The sequence below is a fragment of the Pogoniulus pusillus genome, chromosome 1 (assembly GCF_015220805.1).
Source record: "Pogoniulus pusillus isolate bPogPus1 chromosome 1, bPogPus1.pri, whole genome shotgun sequence".
NCBI lineage: Eukaryota > Metazoa > Chordata > Aves > Piciformes > Lybiidae > Pogoniulus > Pogoniulus pusillus.
In genome coordinates this window covers 41,206,273-41,227,932 of record NC_087264.1, presented here as the reverse complement: position 1 = coordinate 41,227,932, position 21,660 = coordinate 41,206,273, and the positions used below count along the sequence as shown (strand labels likewise).

General features: G+C 46.7%; 1 protein-coding gene across 2 annotated transcripts; it reads left to right on the top strand.

Annotated features, from left to right (window-relative positions):
* Window positions 1-172: 172 nt before the first annotated feature.
* Window positions 173-16,646, top strand: TMED10 (transmembrane p24 trafficking protein 10). Of its 2 annotated transcripts, none has more exons than XM_064149904.1 (5): window positions 173-464; window positions 5,040-5,160; window positions 9,383-9,456; window positions 13,614-13,740; window positions 14,447-16,646. In XM_064149904.1, the coding sequence occupies exons 1-5, from the start codon at window positions 240-242 to the stop codon at window positions 14,566-14,568; spliced, it is 669 nt and encodes a 222-aa protein (XP_064005974.1). In that variant the 5' UTR covers window positions 173-239; the 3' UTR covers window positions 14,569-16,646. The 2 variants fall into 2 exon arrangements, with proteins under 2 accessions (XP_064005974.1, XP_064005967.1); XM_064149897.1 differs by lacking the exon at window positions 173-464 and adding an exon at window positions 669-925.
* The last annotated feature ends 5,014 nt before the right edge of the window (window positions 16,647-21,660 follow it).

Sequence of the window (21,660 nt, the reverse complement as noted above, 5' to 3'; positions counted from 1 at the left end):
AACGGCATTAACCATTAGTTAATAGCTGCACAGCCCACTCGCAGGGCTAAGCTGCCTGCCCCCGCATCACACCGCGTACAGCAGCCGAAGGCGCCGAGCGCGCCGCAGCGCAGGGCTCGGGGGACGCTGCGCTGTAGCTGCGCTGCGCCCGGCCCCGCCCCGCCGTGACGCAGGCAGCGGCGTGGTCACGTGTGGCGGAGGCGGAGGCCCGGCGTGCCGCACCAGGAGCCGCCGCCGCCATGCCGCTGCCGCTGCCCGGCCGCCCCCGCCTGGGGCAGGCCCCGTTCCTGGCGCTGTTGCTGCTGCTGCTGCTGGTGGGCCCGGTGCGGCCCATCTCCTTCCAGCTGCCGGGCAAGGCGCGGAAGTGCCTGCGGGAGGAGATCCACCGTGACACGCTGGTGACGGGCGAGTACGAGATCGGCGCCCCACCGGGATCTTCCACCGGACCCTCCGCCAACCTCAAGGTGCGTCCGCGGCAGAGGCGCCGCCACAGGCCGGGGCTGGGGCACGGGGGTCGGCCGTGCCGGCCGGTGTGGCCCCGCCTACCCGCCGCGCGGGGGCGGGGCGTGAGTGACGTTTCCCACGCGTGACAGCAATCCACGCGTGGGTCTGCAGCCGGCCCGGCCGCCTACGCCTGCCGCATCGGGCAGGGATGGGGCGGGGCCCGCCTGGTGCGAGGGGCCGCCATGGCGGCCAGGCTCTGCCGTCCGCGCATCGGCTCCCGAGAGACCAGGGAAAGCGTTCGGCTCCAGCCAAATACAGGCTTTTTGCCCCCAGACGTCTCATGGCAAAGTCCTGTCCCGCCAGCCGCCACCTGAGCCGTGCGCTGAAGGCAGGGCGGGCGGCCGCGATAAGGGAGCGTGTGAGGAGGAAAGAAGCTGACGTGGCTTTCCAGCGGCTCCGTCCCCGCGCAGGACTGGGCACGGTGCGATGGAGCAGCAGGCCGCAGGGAAAGGGCAAGCTGGGGGTGTAGAAACCAGGTTTTGGTGCACAGAATGGCTATTCCTGTCTTGGTGCATCGCGGCTCACATGGATTTTAAGGAGGCAGGTATTTGCTTCAGGGAAGAAAGTTATTGTAAAGGACCTTGTAGGTAGTATAGTCAGCAGACTGTATGTGACTTAATGCACTGCTAGGTGCACTGGAAGCTATTAAAACTTCAACGGCTTCACTTCAGTTCTGTCCCCGTTCTGCCTTCTCCAAGCTTTCTCTGAATTTCCCACCTGGCTGAGTAAGGTCTACTGCTACACAATCAGTTCACAGTAGCTTTCTGCCTGTTTTTTATTTCCGACTAATCTCCCAACAGCTTCAAAAGTAAGCATGCAAACAGACACAGAATGGTCTGCTCAGGAGTGTCCGAGCTCAGTGCCATTGAGCAAGTGTTGGAGGTCTCCTGAAGTCAAGTTGCCCTATCAACATCTGCCTGCAGACCCCAGTCAGCCTTGGGTTGTTGGCAATTATGCTTTGTTGTGGCTACAAAAGCTATTTCTGGAGTCTTACTTTTTTTAATGGTCTTGTTTTGCTGTTTTTACATCATTTGCAAGAGGAAACTTGTCTATGTACAGGCAGAGCCAAGCAGCTTTAATACTTTAAAATGTTGCTGTGGGATTTGCTTGGTAAGGTGCGTGTACTGAGTTACCCTCTGTTTCTTAGGGCTTGGTGATCAAGCCTCCTGGTTCTCTGGTTGCCCACTCTTAGGTCAACTGTTTCCACAGTCTCTTTCAAAACTCACTTTTGTGACAGGGAGCTTGTCTAGAGAGGTGGTGAGACAATGACTCCCATACTTGGGTCCTAGCCTGCCTTGCTGCTGAAGCTGGTATCCAGCTAGGACTGCTCATGGAAGTTCTAGTTTATTCTAACTGCAATATGAAAATTAACAAAAGAAGAAACTCCTGTACTATTCTGAAAAGCTTCACAGAAGGAAGAATAATTTATGCAGTTCTTGCTTTTGTTATGTTCAGGTGCATTGTGGCCTCCCAGCCTGCTGGGTTTTGTGCAAGTGCTGCAGCTCCTCTACTAGATGCACGCCTTCTCTTTGTGTCTGTGTGGGAAAGGTTAGATCAGGACGTGACGTCTGCAGATGGTCTCTGCTTCTGCAGCGTACAGTCTGCCTTGGTCCTCTGGATCAGGCCACCGACTATACGAGGTGGGCAGTTAATTCTGGCCAGGCTCAGTTCAGCTCCTGCTGGTGAGCTCAGTTGCGTGTGTGTGATACGCCGTCACTAACAGTGGCACCCTCTGTTTTGGTGGAATCCGTGGGCTCTGCCAGCTGGCTGCCAAGGGGCTGCGTCAGGGCGGCTGAGGGCTCACTTGGGCCCAGCCATGTGCCTCTGCCCCATTGTCAGGGCACGAGGTTTGGGGAACTGTCAGGCCGTTGGTCAAGGGCAAACAATGCCCTGTCTGTAGGGGATTGCATTACCGTAAATAACGTTAGAATAGCATGAAAAATCTCTTTCAGGTCCACTCCCCCACAAGTGTTCTGGCTGGGCTATTAGCAGCTCCTGCCACCCCCGCAGGCCCGGCTGAATGGGCAGTGTATTGGGCTGGTTTGGGTAACGCTATTCAGCTTTGATGAAAGCGGATAGCGGAGCTTTCACTGTCCGGAATCCTGTTCACGAGCAGGCTGTTGCCAGAGCTGCAAAGGGCAAAAATGGATCAAAGAGCATAATATCCTCCAACTAAAGATTAGCTCTGGTGTCTACAAAGCCCTGAAGGAATAGTACTCAAAATAATAGGGATGTTGGAGAGCTTTCTGTACCGTGTTCGTGTCACTGTTTCTTGGGATGGAGAACCCAGTGTGCAGGTTATGTGATGCTATTGTGATGAGGCCAGCAGCTTGGCTAATTGGGACCACTCCATCGCATAGTTTGCACTGTGTGGTGGCCTTAACACATGCTTTTACACAGTGTCTGCATCATTAGATGCAGCCATCGGGCACTCCAGCAGGGCCTGCTAACTGGAGTTGTGTGCTTCCAGTAGCCTGGTGGCTTGTGTTCAGGGCTTATGGTGGCACGGGGGTGGCACAGCAGGTGCCTGTGCCTGACTGCGCAGCTGTGCTTATTTCTGCTGGCCACTCGAATGCAGGTAGAGCTTTGAGCAGGGATTGCATCTCAGGGGAATGGTGCTCCTTCTTGATCTTGGATGCTGACACAAATACCATATGGTGCAAAGGTAGATACGACAAACCCTGTAACAGAAAATTACAGAATAACCTCTTGTGCAGAGGAAGCTCGTCCTAAAGTATTGCCTCTTATGTTGTATACTCTGAGGTATAAGGATTTATATATTTTATTATTTTTCTTGTCCAAGGCAGCATCCTTTATTATTGTTTTTGTTCTCAGTCCATTAGGTTGCTGGCATCGGTACTGTCACAGAATCACAGAAACATTCAGACTGGAAAAGATCCTCAGGATCACCAAGTCCAACCAATAACCCTACTCTACAAGGTTCACCCTAAACCATATCCTCAAACAACAAATAACTTATAAACACATTCAGGGTCGATGACTCAACCACCTCCCTGGGTAGCTCATTCCAATGTCTGACCACTCTTTCAGTGAAAAAAATTTTCCTAATACCTAGTCTAAACCTACCCAGTTGCAGCTTGAGGCTATTCCCTCTTGCTCTATCACTAATTACCTCTGAGAAGAGACCAGCACCAAATTCTTCACAATCTCCTTTCAGGTAGCTGTAGACAGCTTCCTCTTTTTCAAACTGAACAGTCCCATCTCCTTCAGTTGCTCCTCCCAAGATTTATTCTCCAAGCCTTTCACCAGCTTAGTTTCCCTTCTTTTGCACTGGCTCCAGCACTTTGACATCCCTCTCATAATGAGGTGCCCAAAACCAAACACAGTACTTGAGGTGTAGTCTCACCGGAATGAGTACTGTTCCATGGAGGGGAGTTAAGTAGGTGTTCTAATATGAATAAAGAAGAGTGTTTTCCTTAATTTGGGGTAAATAGCCCTTTTGTATGGCTTTTGTACTGGTAACTGGCACTGGTTTTCTCTTCTAAGATGGAGGAAAGGGCAATATCTGACTTAAACATTTTCCACATCATAAATTGTTTTGTGTGCTTCAGTCTTTACGTAGCTTTAAAATTATTCCTTAGCTTTGTAGTCTCTTCCCCTCCAGGACTTCCAAAGATACCTTATAATTGTAGCACTCATGCTTTTTCAGGCCTACTTGTCAAAGGACAGAATTAAGAGAGATGGGGAAGTGTTCCCATGGAATACACACTGTTGATTTTTATGCAGTGTTGTTGCACCTCATTTTTTTCCCTCTCATCTCCAGGGTCAGTGTTTCAAGTGAATGGAGTCTTTAATCAAGCACAATGACTCTCAAGTCTGTTTTAAGATAGATGTGTCCATCTTTTCTTTAAACTCTGGTTAAGCTCTTTTTTTAGATCTTCTGTGTTTTTAGCCTGTTCTTACTACTATTTCAGAGATTTAGCACAAAGCAGTCATTAGTCTGTCTGTATAGTCTGAATTGTCCTCTGCAGTGGCCACTTCAATGGATCCTTGCATCCAAACTTTGTATAACTCGGGGCCATGCTGATGACTTATTTCTAGAGGGACAGATGTGTGCTTCTACATTCCATCTTCTACGGAATGAGTAGTCTTTTCTTTTTTCTCATAAGGCTTCTTCATTATTGCTATGGAAATTTATGAATTTTGCTTGGAAAAAAGAAGGCAGTGAATAACAGTTTGGTTCAGCTGGAGTTCCTAAATGTAGACTATATTCAGAGGTTGTAGGAGGAAGAGGAATTGATGTGGTTTTGGGGTTTGTTGGTTGGGTTTTTGAGATGGAGTTCTTTTTTGTTTAATCCAGGAGTTAATAATTACCTTATAGACACTCTGACATTTCTGCCTTAAGGATGAGGAAAAGAGGCATTGGTATAGTTGTGAGAAAGGAGGAAAACTGTTGAAAGGAAAATGCAGCGGATCCAAAGCGATTGCTGCAAGAGCTCTTCCTGAATAGCACAGGCAGCATGAGCCTAAGGCAGTGAAACAACTGTGATCCTTACCCTTGTTGTGTTTTACAGATAACTGACTCAGCTGGGCACATCCTGTATGCCAAAGAGGATGCCACTAAGGGCAAGTTTGCCTTCACCACTGAAGACTATGATATGTTTGAGGCATGCTTTGAAAGCAAGCTTCCTGTGGGTAAGTGAAAGGTCTGTTAGCTGCTTCTAGATTCTGAACAAGTTCATGTAGATGTGTGCATTAGGGGTGTGCATGAATAAAGTGATTGTGAGTGTGGTCCACAGAACAGTTTGACTTTTAAAGATGGTCTCCCAGAGACTGTGAGGAGTCTCACTGCAGAATATCTGCTGTCGGTGTTGCATTTGAAGTAATCCTCTGTGGCTATTATGTAGAGTGCTTGGGTTTCCTCTGAAAAGGGGAATTGTGTTGCTCCCACAGAGGTCACCACAGCTGCAATGAGCAGCTCTACTGGGGAGCAAACCATACCTCTTTTTCCCTTTTCATGCTTCTCCTCGCCTTTTAGTTAGGACAGAGCAGGATGCCATCATCTTCAGGACCCTGTCTTTCTACTCAGATGATTATCTCTTAGCATTTGGTGGAATGTGATCTCTCTACAATGTGTACTTGTCAGCAACCCTGCATTAGTTTAGCAACCATGTTTTGAGGCTGGGGGGTGTGTCTGTACGTGGCCTTGGTTTGCGTCCCTAACTACTCTAAGTGGTCAATAAAGGGAAGGGGAAATGAGCAGAACATCAGCCTTGCACTTGCTCTGCAGAGTGCTGTGGCTGGTTTCCTGTGGTTGTGACACATGTGCTGCTTTGAGTGGCTGGTCTCAACTTCAGGACAAATGTGCTGAGAACAGCCAACACTTGGGCTCTAGTCTTACTGGTGGTGATATGAGCATGTGCAAGTTTGTAGGTGCTCGCATCCTTTTGTGATCACTGACAGAGTTCTGCTTCCTGGACCACCTGGCTCTTAGGTCTTAAGAGATCCCAGAGCATTTCACAGGGCAATCACTAGCAGCATTCCTCGAATCTATGGAGACATAAGATATTTTGCTTTTCTGCTCCATGTATAAGGTACAAATAGTTTGTAAGTTGAAGAGAACTTTCTAGAAACAGAAGGCTATCTTTGCTGGAATTGGGAAGTATTTGGCTTGTACCTCCTCTTTTGTAGTGTTTTACAGATGAGACAGGGACCCCAAATGCTTTTATTTCATCCAGTGGCAAGGCTTCCAAATGCAGTGTAACACATTGACACATGCAGGCTCTAGTGACTCATCTGGGACTCATGCTATTTACTATGCAACACCTGAGTGTTTGGGACGTCTCCAGACAGTCCCACAAGTCCTTTCATAGCTTCCATGTGACCACACACTGAGGTAGGAAAGACTTCTTTCTTTAGTTGTGCCTAGACTCCTATTTTAGCACTTGTGACCAGAAGTTTCTTGCCTAGATCAAGTCCATTATAGCTCTTTCAGTGGTAGCAAATGTCTTTCCTGGCTCCTTTGTGTTGTTGCAAGTTTTCTTTAAAGCTTTCAGTACTGAAGAGAGTAAAATGTTTTAAAGTACAGCTTTGGTCCAGTGACCAGTGAGGTGTTAAGGTGCCAAAATCTAGAGCTGTTCAGTTGAACAGCTGAGCTCTTTTCCGGATTCTTTGTCTTAAGGGACCTCAAAGCTGCTGTTTTCTGGTTTGGACCCAGACACCCAAATTCCTTGCTGAAGAGAGATACTGCATGATGAGTATCTTCAGATTTCCCATACCTATGTTGGAAATTAAGGAAGTATTAATGTAACAGAGGTGTCATTGTGAGGCTTGATCATCTGCAGGACTTGGTTAAGCTAAGAAGTAACCACAGCACACATCACACGGAAGTGTGTTGTTTCCTCTATAAGGTCAGCATGGGAGTGGGGGAACTGACCAAATGCTGTTTTATCCCCATGTTTCTCTTTAGGAGTTTGTTTTTTTCCACAGTCTCACCAAGCAAGTGGTCAGGACTTGTAGTGTGGCAGCCAAGGAGGAGGATGTTGGTGGAGCACTGAAGGAGAAAAACAGTTGGTAGAGGAAATTAAGAGCCGTTGGGACCTGAGGAGTCTAAGCAACTGGGATTTCACAATCTGTAACCACAGAAATGAGGAAGAGGAAGTGAGAAGGAGATCCTGTTTAGAAGGTCCACCTTATCTGAATGGAGGAATTATTAAGGTGCTCCTTGGAGCCATGGATATTTGCAGGCTTTTTTTTTCCTCTCTCCCAAGGTTGGAAGGGTCCTGTCTTCCTTACCAGTGTTCTGTTCCCAGGCACACTTACTCTCACACCATGTGCCAGTCTCTGAGAACAGCCCAGCCTGCTCTACCTGCTTCCCTGTAGGACACTTCCTGTGTGCTAATCTTTATCTCTTTCTTTCTTGAGAATGTTACGGGTCATTTTTTTCTGGAATTCCTGTGGGAAAGGTGTTTTGCATTGTGTTCAGCCATCCTGTTTTCTCAGTGACTTTGCAAATTAGGAGCAGCAGTTCTGTGCTCATGTGAAATGATCTCTTAAAGACCTTCTGGAGAGTGTAGGTATTGATTTAGTGTAAGATCTCTGGGAGTTAACTGCTTTTCTCTTTGCTGCTGTGGTGAGCTCTGGCTGCAGGAGGACCAGGACGTTACTGAAGATGTGACAAGTGCAAGGAGAGATACCTAGTGCCTTGGGCTCACTGAACTTGTAGAAGAGTAGCTTGAGTTTTTCCACAGTGGTCCCTGACAGCATTAACCTCTTGCAAAATGTCTGCTCTCCATCCTTTTTCACCCAGCAGCTCTAAGTTTTTTGCTTTCTTATTGGCTTTTGGCAGCTTGCCTTTCCAGCCTGACAAATTAATCCTTCCAGTTCTGTTCTCCTGTTCACTGCCCTTTTCATCTTTCTCGTGTCTTCCTGGAAGCTTCAGATCTCCACCCAAGTTGCTGTAATTTAAACGATGTTTAAAAAAAACCCCTCTCACTGAACTCTGTTCTTTGAACTGTCTCCTGCAGCTACTCTTGGCTATCCTACTTGTTAGTCTCAGTCATGCTGGTATATGTATGGGATAAACAGTCACAGCCTGCTGGAGAAAGAAGCATTGGGTTGTTTGATACAGCCTGTCAGAGAAAATGCTGGGCCTGAAGTTTGGTTTTACAGTAACTGGGCTTTTGTAAGAAAACAAACAAAAAAGGCAGTCCTAATCCTGATTTATGCATTGGGTTCTTACATAGCTGGTTTGAATTTTGAGCTTCTCTACCCCTCAAGAACCCAAAGAAACATATTGTAGTTGATACACCTTTTCAGTAGGTTATTACATATTCTGCCAGAAGTAGGTGGAAATGATTCTGCTTTGGTGTTGAAGAGCTGTTCAGTGGGTAGAAAAAATGTGGGGCTGTTCTATCTGGAGTACCTTCCTAGCTCTAACGGGAGTGACCTGGTGTGGCATGTACGTTGAATTGTTTTGTGGACTGATGTGGTGTCCACCTGGCAACTTCCTAAGGCAAAGTATGAGTATTGGATGTGCTCCTGGATAAAGATGACGAAATTCATAGTGTAAGTGAATTCAGACTTTGTATTTTGTTAGCAGCCACCTGAGGACAACTGCATGCAGTCCTCAGGTGGCTGCTACAGACTGCTACAGTCTGTAGCAGTTAAAAGAAGCTGTTAGCCGTAGGTGTCCCTGCCTTGGGGGTTACAGCCTTTAAAACTACCTACTGTGCTGCTGACCACAGCATTCTCCTGCTCACTGTTTGTGCAGCTCCAGATAGCCATTCTCTGAAGTAATGCTTTCCCAGCATCAGAAGTCTTCTGCCATCCTGGGGCTTGCATTAGCAGAGTGGGTCTCATATCTGAGCTGTTCTTTCCCTGAGAAGATGTGCTGGGAAAGGGATTGCCTTTGTTTCTGCAGAAACTGCAGTGTGTGAGGGTCAGGAGTCCCTGTAAGCCATGTTCCTCAATCAGAAGATTTTATCTCCTGCTCCTTTGCATGTAGAATCATTTACAACCCCAGTAACCTTGACAAGCTGCTGATGTACTTCCCGCTAGGATGAACGTGGGCTTTACAGTTGAATGTTTGTCCCTCTGGTGGCTTGTCTTTCGCCAGGCTGTCACATAGCAGCTGGTATTCATCTTCTAATCCTCTGGTTTTGCAGATTTGCATCCTACATGCACTTAGCACTTTTAGTTACAGCTTGTTCTCATTATTTTTGGGAGGCTCTCCTTCAGCCAGGATTTATTGTGAAGTCTCTGTATTTTTAGGCTGGACTATGCTGCCTCCACAGTTAGCTGTAGACATGGAAGAAGGGGAGGGATGTTGTGAGTTCTTCCTCAGTGGTTGGGAAGGCTGGTGATTTCCTGGCAGGCTGAATGTTTTGCACAATGAATCCTTTCATTATGCTTCCAGGAACAGGGAGGATGCCGGACCAGCTCGTGATTCTGGATATGAAGCATGGAGTTGAAGCAAAGAACTACGAGGAGGTATGTCCCCTGGCTGCCTGCACTGGAGGCCCCCCTTTCCCAGCACTCACGTGATGCCATTTGTAGATCTGGGGCTCATGATGGGAAGCTGTTTTCCCAGCGGTGATGAAAGCCTGTCTGCAGCCTACAATTCCAGGGAAGCTTTGTTTGTTAAGGGAGGAAAAAAAAAGTCAACTGAAATTAATTCTGTACTCTAGGAACTGGGGCCTAATGTGTGAATTTCTTTGTTATGACAGCATGACCTAACTTCTGGCCATAGGCATTAGAGGCAGCAAGAGACTGAGATGTAAAGTTTCCCCAGCCTTAGCAGCAAAAGGCATTTTAGGTTAACATGAGATCCTCCTAAAGGTCAAGTTGTGTTGTTACTGTTTTTGCCTTCCTGACTGTAAGATGCACTGGCTCAGCAGTCCTGAAATGGTGCTTGTGCATTTCTAAGAGCTGGCATTGTATCAATGTAAAGGTGTTTGGCAGAGTAGTAGCTGGTGTAAAGTGGGTGTTTGGTTTGAAGTTGTGACATTGTAAATAGGCATAAAGCTTAAATGTTTCCATCTTGGCAGCTTTCTTAAACTCAAGAGCCAGCCATGTGGAATAGCAGTCACTGTGTCCACTTCCTTGGTCATTAGGGAGCAGAGAAATCATTGCTGATGTCAATCCAGTGCGCGTTTTGCATGGAGAGTCAAAAAGCACTTGAGGTCAGGGAAGAGTAAAGCAATCATTGGGCCAGCTGTCTGGCAGTCAACTACTGAAGGATCAGAAGACGTTGCAGTCTTATGGGATGACCCCTAAGAGCATAACTGCAAGGATTATGGTGACTGCATTTATGTAATCTCTTTAAATACAGCCTTGCAGCACACTCTAAGTGGTACCTAGAAGCACTGTCCCTATGCAAAAGGTTCTGCTCGCTGGTTGTGCTGATAGAACTGTCTGGGAATCACAATATCCATTATGCTTGACAGTGTAGTTAGATCGGTGGAAAAGGTCCGTGAGGAAAAGAATTTACACTTGCAATCCCACCTGATACAAAATGCAGATCTTGGTATAACTGACAAGCATCTGTGACTTGTGAGGACCTCTTGGAGTGGTAGTCCATGTCAAGCCTTGTTGAGCTGTGTGGCTGCAGTGGACTTCAGCTAGTTTACTCTTTGTACAGCTGTTGCGAATGTTTAGCCACAGTACTTTGCAGTTTGTTTTCTCTTTATCATCCTCTTTGCCCAGGTGGCTGTAGTGTTTGTGGGTGTTGACTTGACGGGTTGCCATAAGGCCCTCGAGGGGTGAACTGCTGATCAGGTTTTTCTCCTGGAATTGCTGCTGCTTTGAGCCTTTTGCTTGTGATATTAATCTACTTGTAAGGTATCAGTGACCTCTCTTCCTCCTCAGTTCTTTTTTAATTGCTGCAAGGAAACTTGATGCAGGGAGGTGAGTGACAGTCACTGATATCGGTGTATATGTGCACAGATATATGGAGGAGGGGTGATGTCCAAGCCTAGCTTCATGAGCTTTGTTATATTCAGATGTTCATGGAGCAAAGCAACTGGGAGAGTGAACTGGGTTATAAAACCTAACTATGGTACTGTCACTCCTTAGCTCTCTGGAGTAGGGAGGAATAACCTTCTTCATATGCTAAGTAGGAATGGAGGCAGTAAAAAGTATAAAAGCCTTTTCAGAGTGCACAAAGAAAGTCTGGTGATCTAGATTCCTTTCCAGATCAGCCACTTGTCAGTCCTTCACTACAGCATATCTCTTTCTATACTAGGAAGTGAGCTAGACTTTGACACATCATCGAGTGGCCCGTGAGAATGTTCAGTGGAGCTCTCCTCTTGGTTGTTCTGGTGGTCCAGATGTTTCTTCTAGGATGATAGTTTTACCCATCCCAGGTGCTTGGAGGGCTTTTTGCAAAAATCCCTCAGAGCATTTTTGCATGTGGGCTTCAGTAGGGATGAAAGAGATTCCAGGATGTGTGTCTTGATGTACTCGCAGAACTAAAAGTAGCTGTTGGATGCTTATAGCTACACCTATTAAGAGCAGTTGAAGTGATGCAGGATGGAGCAGGCAAGCCATGTTTTTTTCCCAGTGGACCCTTTGTAGCCTTCTGTGAGTGAGGATAAGTGCCCTTCAGGAAGATAACAGAGACAGTCAGTACTGGGTTAGCTTGTCAGTAAAGCTGCCTGAGACATTATACTAGCAGAGTTTGGGCCATAGGTACATTTGCAGTGGTGCTCATTTTCCAGCAAAGCTACTGTCAGGTAATGTGCCCAGGATGATGGGTTTTCTGAGTATAACCTACTGGCTAGAAAGCAGGAAGGGTTTAACATCCCATTTCCTACCCCTCCTCACGAACACACTCCAAAATTGACACTGCTGTGTTGGCAGAGCTGTAATACACAGCTCACCTCAGCATAAAAATCCTCAGATGACTGCTTGATGGCCTGCAGCTTGCCAGGATACATGTCATGTGAAGATCCTTCAGTCAAATGGCTGATTAGCTGAGCACTGGCTTGATCACGAGCATCTCTTCAGATGGGCTGTGACGCCCTGGTAGCTACCTCTAGAAGTTTCAGGGATGGTCTTCACTTTGAACACCCTGTTGCTTGCCTGTCAGCACCTGGACCACTGAGGGATGCTGTCCTGCGGCTTATGTCTGTGTGGTTGTGGGACTCGTGGAGACCTGCAGGTGCTCAGTGTGTTTTCTGTAGCTCGTCTTCTGTTGCGCCCCTTGGGGACACAACATGTGGCTTTCATGAAAAGAGGCCCTGTCGTTTGTTGGTAATAGTGACAAATACTACACAAGAGCCAGAGTGACCCACATCCTATGCTGTAGCAGTGGCAAAAATTGCAGTTGGCTTCCTTTTGGCAGTGTCCTTGTGTCATGGATTTTACAAAAGGTGTAGTCAGGTTGCAGCCAGGAGCAGGGCAGGGACATGTTGCTCCCACATTCAACTTTAAATAGTTGCTGCTGTGGACTGTGCTTTCCAGTTGAATCACAGAATGTTAGGGGGCTGGAAGGGACCTCAAAAGATCATCCTGTCCAACCCCCCTGCCAGAGCAGGATCACCTATACCAGATCACACAGGAGTGCATCCAGGCAGGTTTTCACTATCTCCAGAGGGGGAGGCTTCACATGCACCCTGGGCAGCCTGTTCCAGTGTTCTGTCACCCTCACAGGGAAAAAAAAAATCCTCATGTTCATAGAGAATTTTTATGCCTTAGCTTCCCCCCATTGCCCCTTGTCCTTTCACTGGGTATCACCGAGCAAAGCCTGGCTCCATGCTCTTGGCACTCACCCTTTACATATTTCTAAACATGAATGAGGCCACCCCTCGGCCTCTTCCTCTCCAAGGTAAAGACCCCCAGCTCACTCAGTCTGTCTTCATAAGGAAGATGTTCCCCTCTCTTAATCACTTTTGTCTGGTGGACTTTCCCTTTTGCGATACAGATCTGTGAGTTAGGGGCACACGGTGTCCTGCAAAGCCAGCTCTTAGGAAGGGAAGTGACTTTTCCTCTCCAAGGGGCTCGGAGGCAGCCCGCTCGCCCCCTAAGCATGCCAGCAGCGTCACCTGGTGGTTGAAGGCAGATAGAACACTTTGTGGCTGCCTTATCCCTACCAAGAGCATGCAACCCTGAAGGTTGTCAATCTAAATGAGAAACCTTGAGCTCTTATGGGTATAATCAAACTGCTACTACTGGGAGTCAGCCTGCCTGGGCTTTCTGGGGCGTGTGGCAGCAGTTAGCAAAGTGAGTCTGGGTGCTAATATCCTGTGTGCCTATAGCACAATGTCGTATGCAAGTTAGTCACCTGTATCTCAATCTGCAAGTTCTATTCACTGGAGCTTTAGTCATGTGGCACCCTCTTCTACCCACTCCTCAGAAGCCAACTGTGAATAAGCTAACATTAGGCCGAATAAGGAAGAATTGTGCTTGTAGGCACACTGTGCTCCTCGGCTGTGTAGGAGTAGCAGAGAGTGTTTCTCAGAGAACAGGTGGGAGAAGTGATAGTGTTTTATGCAATGGTAGTTTCTGGCTTGTAGAGGCGTTTCCTTAGGGGAAGGATGCCCCAGATCTGTAGTATGTGAGGAGGAGTGGTTCAAACTTGGCAGTAAAATCTCACGTGGGAGCTTTTGGTTTTGGCTCAGTGATTGCCTTACTCTTCTGTTTTCTAGATTGCCAAAGTGGAGAAGTTGAAGCCTCTGGAAGTAGAATTGAGGCGGCTGGAAGACCTTTCAGAGTCCATTGTTAATGACTTTGCCTATATGAAGAAACGAGAAGAGGAGATGAGAGACACAAATGGTAAGAGATGACATGGTCCTTCAGAGGGATGGGGCTCTGAGGACCCCTTACTTCTGCTGACTGCGTGATTAGGACAGCATTTGGAGATCAAGCAATTGTAATGGTCTCTGCCTGTCCTGTTCCTAGTAAGGGAAACCTGCTGCTATCTCTCTCCTTCTGAAGCAGTCAGTGCGTATCATGTGTCCCAGCTATAGAAATAGTTTCTTTCTGTCTCCATTCCTAACATGGATTACTTTATACCATTTAGTGTTACCCATTAACCATAGTCTCAAGTTGTGCCAGGGTAGGTATAGGCTGGATATTAGGAGGAAGTTCTTCCCAGAGAGAGTGATTTCCCATTGGAATGGGCTGCCCAGGGAGGTGGTGGAGGCACCGTCCCTGTAGGTGTTCAAGAAAAGACTGGATGAGGCACTTAGTGCCATGGTCTAGTTGACTGGATAGGGCTGGGGGATAGGTTGGACTGGATGATCTTGGAGGTCTCTTCCAACCTGGTTGATTCTATGATTCCATGATTATCCTTCTCATTGTTCCCTCTGCTTTTATTCTCAGCTACTGCTGGTGCTTCAGTGCCCTTGCCATCATGCTGTATGATACTTTGCTTTTCAAATTTCACAGGGCTGGGGAGAGAAAAGTCCTGGGAGCTTTGCCTTCTTGAGGCTTTTCTACAGTGTGAGACTCCCATGCAGTGGTTTGTTTTCTGTTTCAGAGTCAACAAACACCCGGGTCCTGTACTTCAGCATTTTCTCCATGTGCTGTCTCATCGGACTGGCCACCTGGCAGGTTTTTTACCTGCGTCGCTTCTTCAAGGCCAAGAAACTAATTGAGTAAAGGATCAAGTCCTCCTCTCTCCCCTCTCTGACCCAGCTGCACACTGCTGGGACACAGCCGTGGCCTCCTGGAGCTGTCTCAGATGATACCCACTGGCTTTTCTATGGGAACTTGGACCCTAAATGGGGAGGGGAGCCTAAACATTGGAGGCAATAGGGGACTTGTGAAATCCTGTTGGATGTTGAGGGTGGGGGAGGTTGTGATGGGTTTAGGGGTTCCTGGGGCAGCGATTAAATAAAAAAAGATGTTTCTGTGACAGCTGCAGCAAGTTTTTGCGCTGTCTACTCTTTTATAATCTTGACTTGATGATGTCTCCCATCTGTCTGTGACTGTAGTGTTACTCTTAGCTGCTTGACCCTGCTGAGCTCTTCAGGTGCCACGTAGCTAGCACCAGAGCAGAGCAGGGCATTCCATGTTCTGACCAGCTGAGAGCTAAGACTCATACATATGGAGATGAGTGCAAAGCATTAGGATTCGTTGTTCCAGCAGGGCCTGAGGATAGAGGGAGGTCCAAGGTTTGGTTCCTGTTGTGGACCTCTGTGTTTCTCCCTGTGGGAGCTGGTGTCTTGTGCAGACAGGTCAGGGCACTTGAGCTTATGACGGTTCAGCCTGGAGGAAGGGGAGCCTTGGATGGAAGGCTTCAGGACATGTTTGAGCTCAAAAAGGAGAAGTCTATTTTGCTCAAATGAGCTGTCCAGCCTTGGTCCCACCCTTGCTCCAACATGGATTTGCCTCTCTTGTTCTGAAACAATGCAGCAGTTTTCCTGAAAACCTTTGTCAGGGACAGCCTTTTGTGTAGACAGGAGGCCTTAGTCAGATACAGTCACAGAACAATTAAGACCAGGTTATGCTTGGAAACTTGGTCTTAGATGAAACAGGAGACTTATCTCACCTAACAGTCTGGCATTTGTCCAGCTGGCAGCTGGCTGAATCTCCTTTGCTGAGACCTCAAAGCAAGGTGGGCTGCTGCTCATGTGGAGCACGAGGGCTTATGCCCTGCTTTGAGGTCTGACAGTTTAAGGGCTGCTTTGTGGGTTGGCAGAGGAGTTACTGGAAGAATGTGGATGAACTCAGAAAAGCAGTATAGGATAGCAGTAGGCCAATTCTGTGTCTGAGTGGAGTCTGGACAGAAGTCTGCTCTTGACAGAATTGTTACTCTCCTGTTGACTACTACAGAGAGAGCAGGCAGCTTCTTATCATTTCTCAGCTGTCCAGATAGCATGATGTTAAACAAGACAGATTGGGAAAAAGCAGGCAGTTTTGAGACCGTGATTAAAATTCTTTTACCTTCTCTGCATTCCTTAAGAGCAAATGGTTCAGCAGCACAGCATTTTTGTGTCATATGCCTAGACACTTATAACTAAGGAAGGAGTTGTCAGCCCTAGACCTGGACTACCATTTTGAAAAAAAAAAGCATGATTTTATAATTTCTGACCTGAATCTGATCTGTTGCTGGGTAGGAAATGGTTGTCCAGGGTGAGGCAATAGGAAAGAGGGTGAAAGGATGACCTGTCACCTGAATACATTTGTACTTTGCCTCTTCTTTGCCATTGCCAAGCACCTGAAGTTGTTAGTCCCATCGGCAATTGCTCAGATTGCTTTTAATTTGTTCCTTTTTTGGTGAAGCCATATTAAGAACCCAAGTCCACTCCTCTGCCCTTGCATCCATTTTATCCTTGTACGTTTCTGAAAGCTCTTACAGTGCAGAAGAGCAGCAATGCCACAGAACTGAATTACAGAAGCAATTTGAAGGTAGTTTTAGGTCCTACAGTTTGAAGCCTGTCCATCTGTTAAGGTTTTGCATTTATTTTTATATAACTTAAAAAAGAGACTGCAAGAAGGAGGCTTTTCAGTCTTGTCTGTTTTGATATCTTCTCCCCATCCTTACTTGAATACAAAGATAACTTTTCCCAGGTGTCTGTTACACTGTCATGGTTCTGGTGTTGCTTTTTGATCTCCACTGTATTGGTATGATTACTGAGGAGCAGGCTGGGGGTACTGGTATGGAGTTACCTGTAATGACTCTTTGGGGGATTTTTGTCAACTTTCTCAAATAAAATGTCTTTGGGGAAAACCAACCCACCTCAGTTGTCTGCGTGAGTCCTGTCCTCTTTGCCTGCATTCCTACCGACTGCTGTTCCCTACAAGCTGACCTGTCACAGGAAGCAGCAAGTATGCAGACCCCCTGCAAACCTTTGGATTCCTTTAGGAACAGTTAATTTCTGAAGAATTTGAGAATTCAGGACTCAGGAAAAGAACTAGCTTGCACAGGCTTCTCTGGGGAATGGTACCAGCACAGCAAGCAAGGCGTCTCTAGTATTAGTTACAATTTGTCTTCTTTCCCTGCAACTTCCTAATTATACTGCTCTGTGTGGAGGAATTTTGAGGCTGATAGTGAAACGGGGCTAGTGTTCTAGAGTGAAAGATACAGTTTGTCATCATTGTCTGCCATGTAAATTTTAGTTCATTAAGATGAACGCAATTAATTTCAGGTTTGCACTTCAGCATAAATATTAAACTGTTGCAAAGGTGAGTTAGTCCTGTGTGAGTGGCAGATGCTCACCGAAGAGAGCCGTAAGTATTTAGCAAACTGCTGTCAGATCGCCGTTGAGCCTGCAAGGCTTTTGTTGTGCAGTAGCCAAGAAAGATGAGCCACAGAACAGGACTAGGGGCACATAAACGCTACCTAACTCGTTAGTATTATCAGGGAGCATTTAAAGAAGGGAAATTCCCGGATCTTTGGATCAGTATTAGCCTCTGCAAGTTCTTGCCTGGATGAATACTTGTGTAAAATTACACAGCTGTTCTCATGTGGTAGGTTGGTGATGGGTCTGGGCTGTTGCAGAGTACTGCAGATGCAGAGCTGGTCTCTTCATTCCATTTTACTTCTGGGAAATGGGCTAAAGTTGAGCTGTTGCAGATACTTGGGTCGGAGCCCATCTTTGTGTGTGACAGATGCATCACCGGTAAATCTATAATTGCCTGTAGCGAACTGCATCAGACGTTTCCAGCCTCTTCCACCCACTTGTCAATGTGACTAACGATTTAATTATCACACTACTTAACACAGTGCGTGAGCATTCCTTAGCAAGGTTTATCTCCCTGTATTGCCCCTCCTGTTGTGCCAGCGTGGGCTGCACCCTGTACAAAGTGCCTGTTGCAGCTGCTGGGTGCATGCATGCATAAGGGGCTGAGCATTTTACACACTGTGTTGCTCATTTCTTACAAGCTGCTCAGGTATGTGAGAAATAACCCAAGTGTACAACACCTGTCTTTTCTCCTAACTGGCAGATCAGGGACTTCTGACAAACTAGTTTGGCAACTGGTTGGCAAGTTCATGAGGGGATTCCTGCCTGTGCATTTCATGGTTTCCTATGGCAGAGGTTTGGGAAATTAGCCCCACTGGCTCATGTGATGTATTTCTGTCTTTCAGCTTCGGTTGTGTCCCTGCACTATGTTAGCCTTTCATAGACCTGAGATGGTCTTGTCCTTAGTGTCCTTCTGGGAAATGAAATTTCCTGTCTGTTCGAAGTGGCTTGCTGGGAAGGAGAGAGCACAAATCTGAAATGGAAGAATCTTTCAGGGGAGAAAAAGTTGAATCTGGTGAAGACCGAAGGAGTTCAGGGTCAGTATTTTTGTCTGCTGCCCCTTCTCTACTGACAAACTTGTCTGGCTTGTGCTTGCCCTGTTATTCCTCCTGCAGACCACCACTGGTGGTGGTGTGGCACCCCTGGCAGGTCAGCCTTTCTCTGTAGAAGGTAGAAGAAGTAGAAGATTTAGAAAAGCTGCCTGTTTATTGGACCTTTTTGTGGACCTGAAACAGATAAGCCCAAGCTTTTGCTGCAACGCTAATACTTGCATTTGCTCAGCAATGTTTGTAGGAAGCTGGTTTGCTTCACACTGTAAATCTGCTGCACTGGCAGGAGCTGACAGTTGCTCTGTTTCAGCTGCAGCTGAAGTGACCTCAGCTTTCTGCAAAACCTCTGTTGCTAGAGGTCTGTGTGGTTTATCACCTTGAACTATTCTGCACTTCCAGCTTGCTGGAATGCCTGCCAGAGGACCTGTGGTCTCCAGGTGTCCCATCTCAGTGATGTTTCCTATGAGGGTAATTTGTCTAGCTCGTGTTTGGAGAAAGCTGCTGTGCCCTGAAGGACTTCTCGTGTTTGATTTTTTTGCAATAAAAGGTACATGTTGAATAACTCCCTTTTGAGGGCACCTTTAAAAAAAAGGCAATGACAGAATCCTGCTCCTATTGCTCTTATTTCTGCATTTTCCTGTCACTGAATTTCTTTTCATAGCTGATATGCCTGAGGTACCTTTTCCCTGAGCTTTTAAATCTGTTGATTGTGTGATCTCTGTGTAAGCCACACCTTGAGATTCTATTGGAACTGCAAGGAGATTCATTTGCGTTTTCTCGGTTATAGGTGAGATGCTGTTCTTACAGCCACCACACAGGCAAGGCAGGCAGAGGGGGAGGCTGTACTTGTGTTTTCCAGATACATTCCATTGCAGCTCTAGTCTGAGCTGCTGCAGATCACTCTAGGGTTTTCTTGTCCACACCAGCTGCTCAGTCTTCCCCCTTGTGTAAGGTATTTGCTATACCTACATAACTGGAGTATCGTGGTGTTGTCTTAAGTATAACTGACCATGTAGCTACCTTGTCTTTTCTTCCTTCTGAGTGTGGGCTGCTCTTTCATTGCCTTAGCAACATAGTCAATGTACTGTCTTGATTCTGAGATCTGTGAACTAAGGTAGATACTTGCTCTGATTTGGTTTAAATGGCAGTGTTCCTACCCTTATCTGAACGCATCATTCAGTAACAGCTTTGCAAGAGACAGAATGGCACATTGCCTCTAGGTTGTGTGATTTCTTTAAATGGTTGAGTAAAAAAATCTGTGTGAAGTTGGGTGTCTGTTTTTTTTAGTCATATTCCAACAAACCTGAGTGGGCAGTAACTGTTACTTCCCTCAGGGGAGTCTTGCTGTGAGAATTACTGCCCTGTTTTTTTGAAGCATAGTAAAGGCAGTGCTGTGGGTTGGCTAAACCACATTGTAGCTGCTACCATAATAATTTTGGAGAAGAATGTGTAGGATACTATAGGTAATAATGGGTAGAATAACTCTGCTTTTCACATTGGAAAAGATGAAGACTGACATTTCAGGTTCGTCCTGTGCAGTTTTTTAACAACTATTCCAGATTCCTTAATCCCTCTTTCATGAGATTTTGCCATCTAGATTTAAACATATATATATATTTAGATTTGTTGGATGACATTTTGATTCCCTTGCAAGGGAGGGAGTGAATGATCCTTTACAGAACATGTATGAGCGTTTTCATGCATTCCTGAAAGCTGTTTTATTCTAGAAGTGGTTTGCTGTCTCTGCTGCTTGGAGGGACATCTTTGTATGGCAACAGTTCCAACAGACAGCAAACAGACTTCAATGGATGAGTTATTAGCTTTTAAGATAGGTGCATGTAAGCACTGCATTGCAAGGAGTCCCACTTTCTGTTTCACACTTCAAGCAATAAAGAACCTTCCTGAGGCAGTTGGGTAAAAGCTAACTAGGCTTTGTTGTACCTGGTTTTATGGATTTGTGCTTCAGCTCCTAACATCTCCTGTAAGCACAGGATCACCTGTTCTGGTCCCCACTGTTCATTTCTTTCTCAGCTGTGCTTGTGGCTGCTGAACTTTGAAAACCAAGTATTTAAATTACAGTGGAATGCATCATCTAAGAATAAAATAAATTACCTAAGATTGAGGTGGTTACCACTTTCTCATGATGTAGAAGTTACTGCAGGTCCGGATCTAAAATATTGTTCACCAAGTTTTCAGTTTTTCATCTTGGCTAGGGAAAAAAAGCCACGAATCATGAGTGTCACAGCAGGCGACACGGCAAGGTCCTTGTAGTGGTAGCCTGGAGAAGAGGAGGCTCAGGGGTGACCTTATTGCTGTCTACAACTACCTGAGGGGTGGTTGTGGCCAGGAGGAGGTTGCTCTCTTCTCTCAGGTGGCCAGCACCAGAACGAGAGGACACAGCCTCAGGCTGCACCAGGGGAAATTTAGGCTGGAGGTGAGGAGAAAGTTCTTCACTGAGAGAGTCATTGGACACTGGAATGGGCTGCCCGGGGAGGTGGTGGAGTCGCCGTCCCTGGAGCTGTTCAAGGCAGGATTGGACGTGGCACTTGGTGCCATGGTCTAGCCTTGAGCTCTGTGGTAAAGGGTTGGACTTGATGATCTGTGAGGTCTCTTCCAGCCCTGATGATACTGTGATACTGTGAAATGCATTTCCACCTCATGTCATGTCAGAAGGATGGAGTTAAACATTTTTAGGGTGAAAAAGCTCTGAGTTCAGGATAACAATAATGAAAGGCCCATAGGACTAAAAGATGGGATGCCCTTGGAGGTAAATATGATCAGAATCAAGACATAATAATTAAGAACAATGTCTAAAGACAGTAAAACTGCCAGCTGGTGTAGAGATGGTCTGGTTATGGTTGCTTTACCCAAACAAAAGACAGATTTGCACACAGACCAGAACATCAAGGTGTCCTCTACCTAACCTGTGGTGATTTTAATAACAAACCTCATACCTCTAGAAAGAGAATTTAAACATAAACCTAGGAGCACCGTAGTGTAATGAATCAGGCAATAGCACAGTACATCTGCAGTCGCTGGAGCATGCATACAGAGATGTATGGGGCGTACAAGGGTAAGCAGTCACACTTCCTAAAGGACTCTGGTTTCGGGACTGCACAGCTGCCCTTGGGTCTTTCCAGATGGCGGGGCTGGGGATCCAGTTTTGGTGTTGAGCTGTGTTTTCTCCCTTGTAAGCAGTTAGTACAGTTCAACGCCCTATCTGTGCAGTAAGAACCAGTAACGACTTTTTCCATATAAACCAGTTACTCTCTTTTTTTTATTACCGAACTACACTTTGGAGGCTTTTTAGGAAAACTGAGCAGTCAACTTTCGACCTCCACCAAGAGGCGAGGCGGTTGGGTTTTTGCCGGGGTTAGGAGCGAGGCAGTGAGTGGCTGCAGATGGCTCCGGCAGCCTGCGCTGCGTGCCCGGTGCCGGTGAGCGTCTCAGGGCAG

What these genes read in the sequence shown, in the direction of transcription:
- TMED10 (XM_064149904.1), top strand. Translation starts at nt 240, where the DNA reads ATGCCGCTGCCGCTGCCCGGCCGCCCCCGCCTGGGGCAGGCCCCGTTC. An exon ending in TGAAAGCAAGCTTCCTGTGG is followed by an intron (nt 5,161 to 9,382) that starts GTAAGTGAAAGG and finishes TTATGCTTCCAG; the next exon opens with GAACAGGGAGGATGCCGGAC. An exon ending in GGAGATGAGAGACACAAATG is followed by an intron (nt 13,741 to 14,446) that starts GTAAGAGATGAC and finishes TTTCTGTTTCAG; the next exon opens with AGTCAACAAACACCCGGGTC.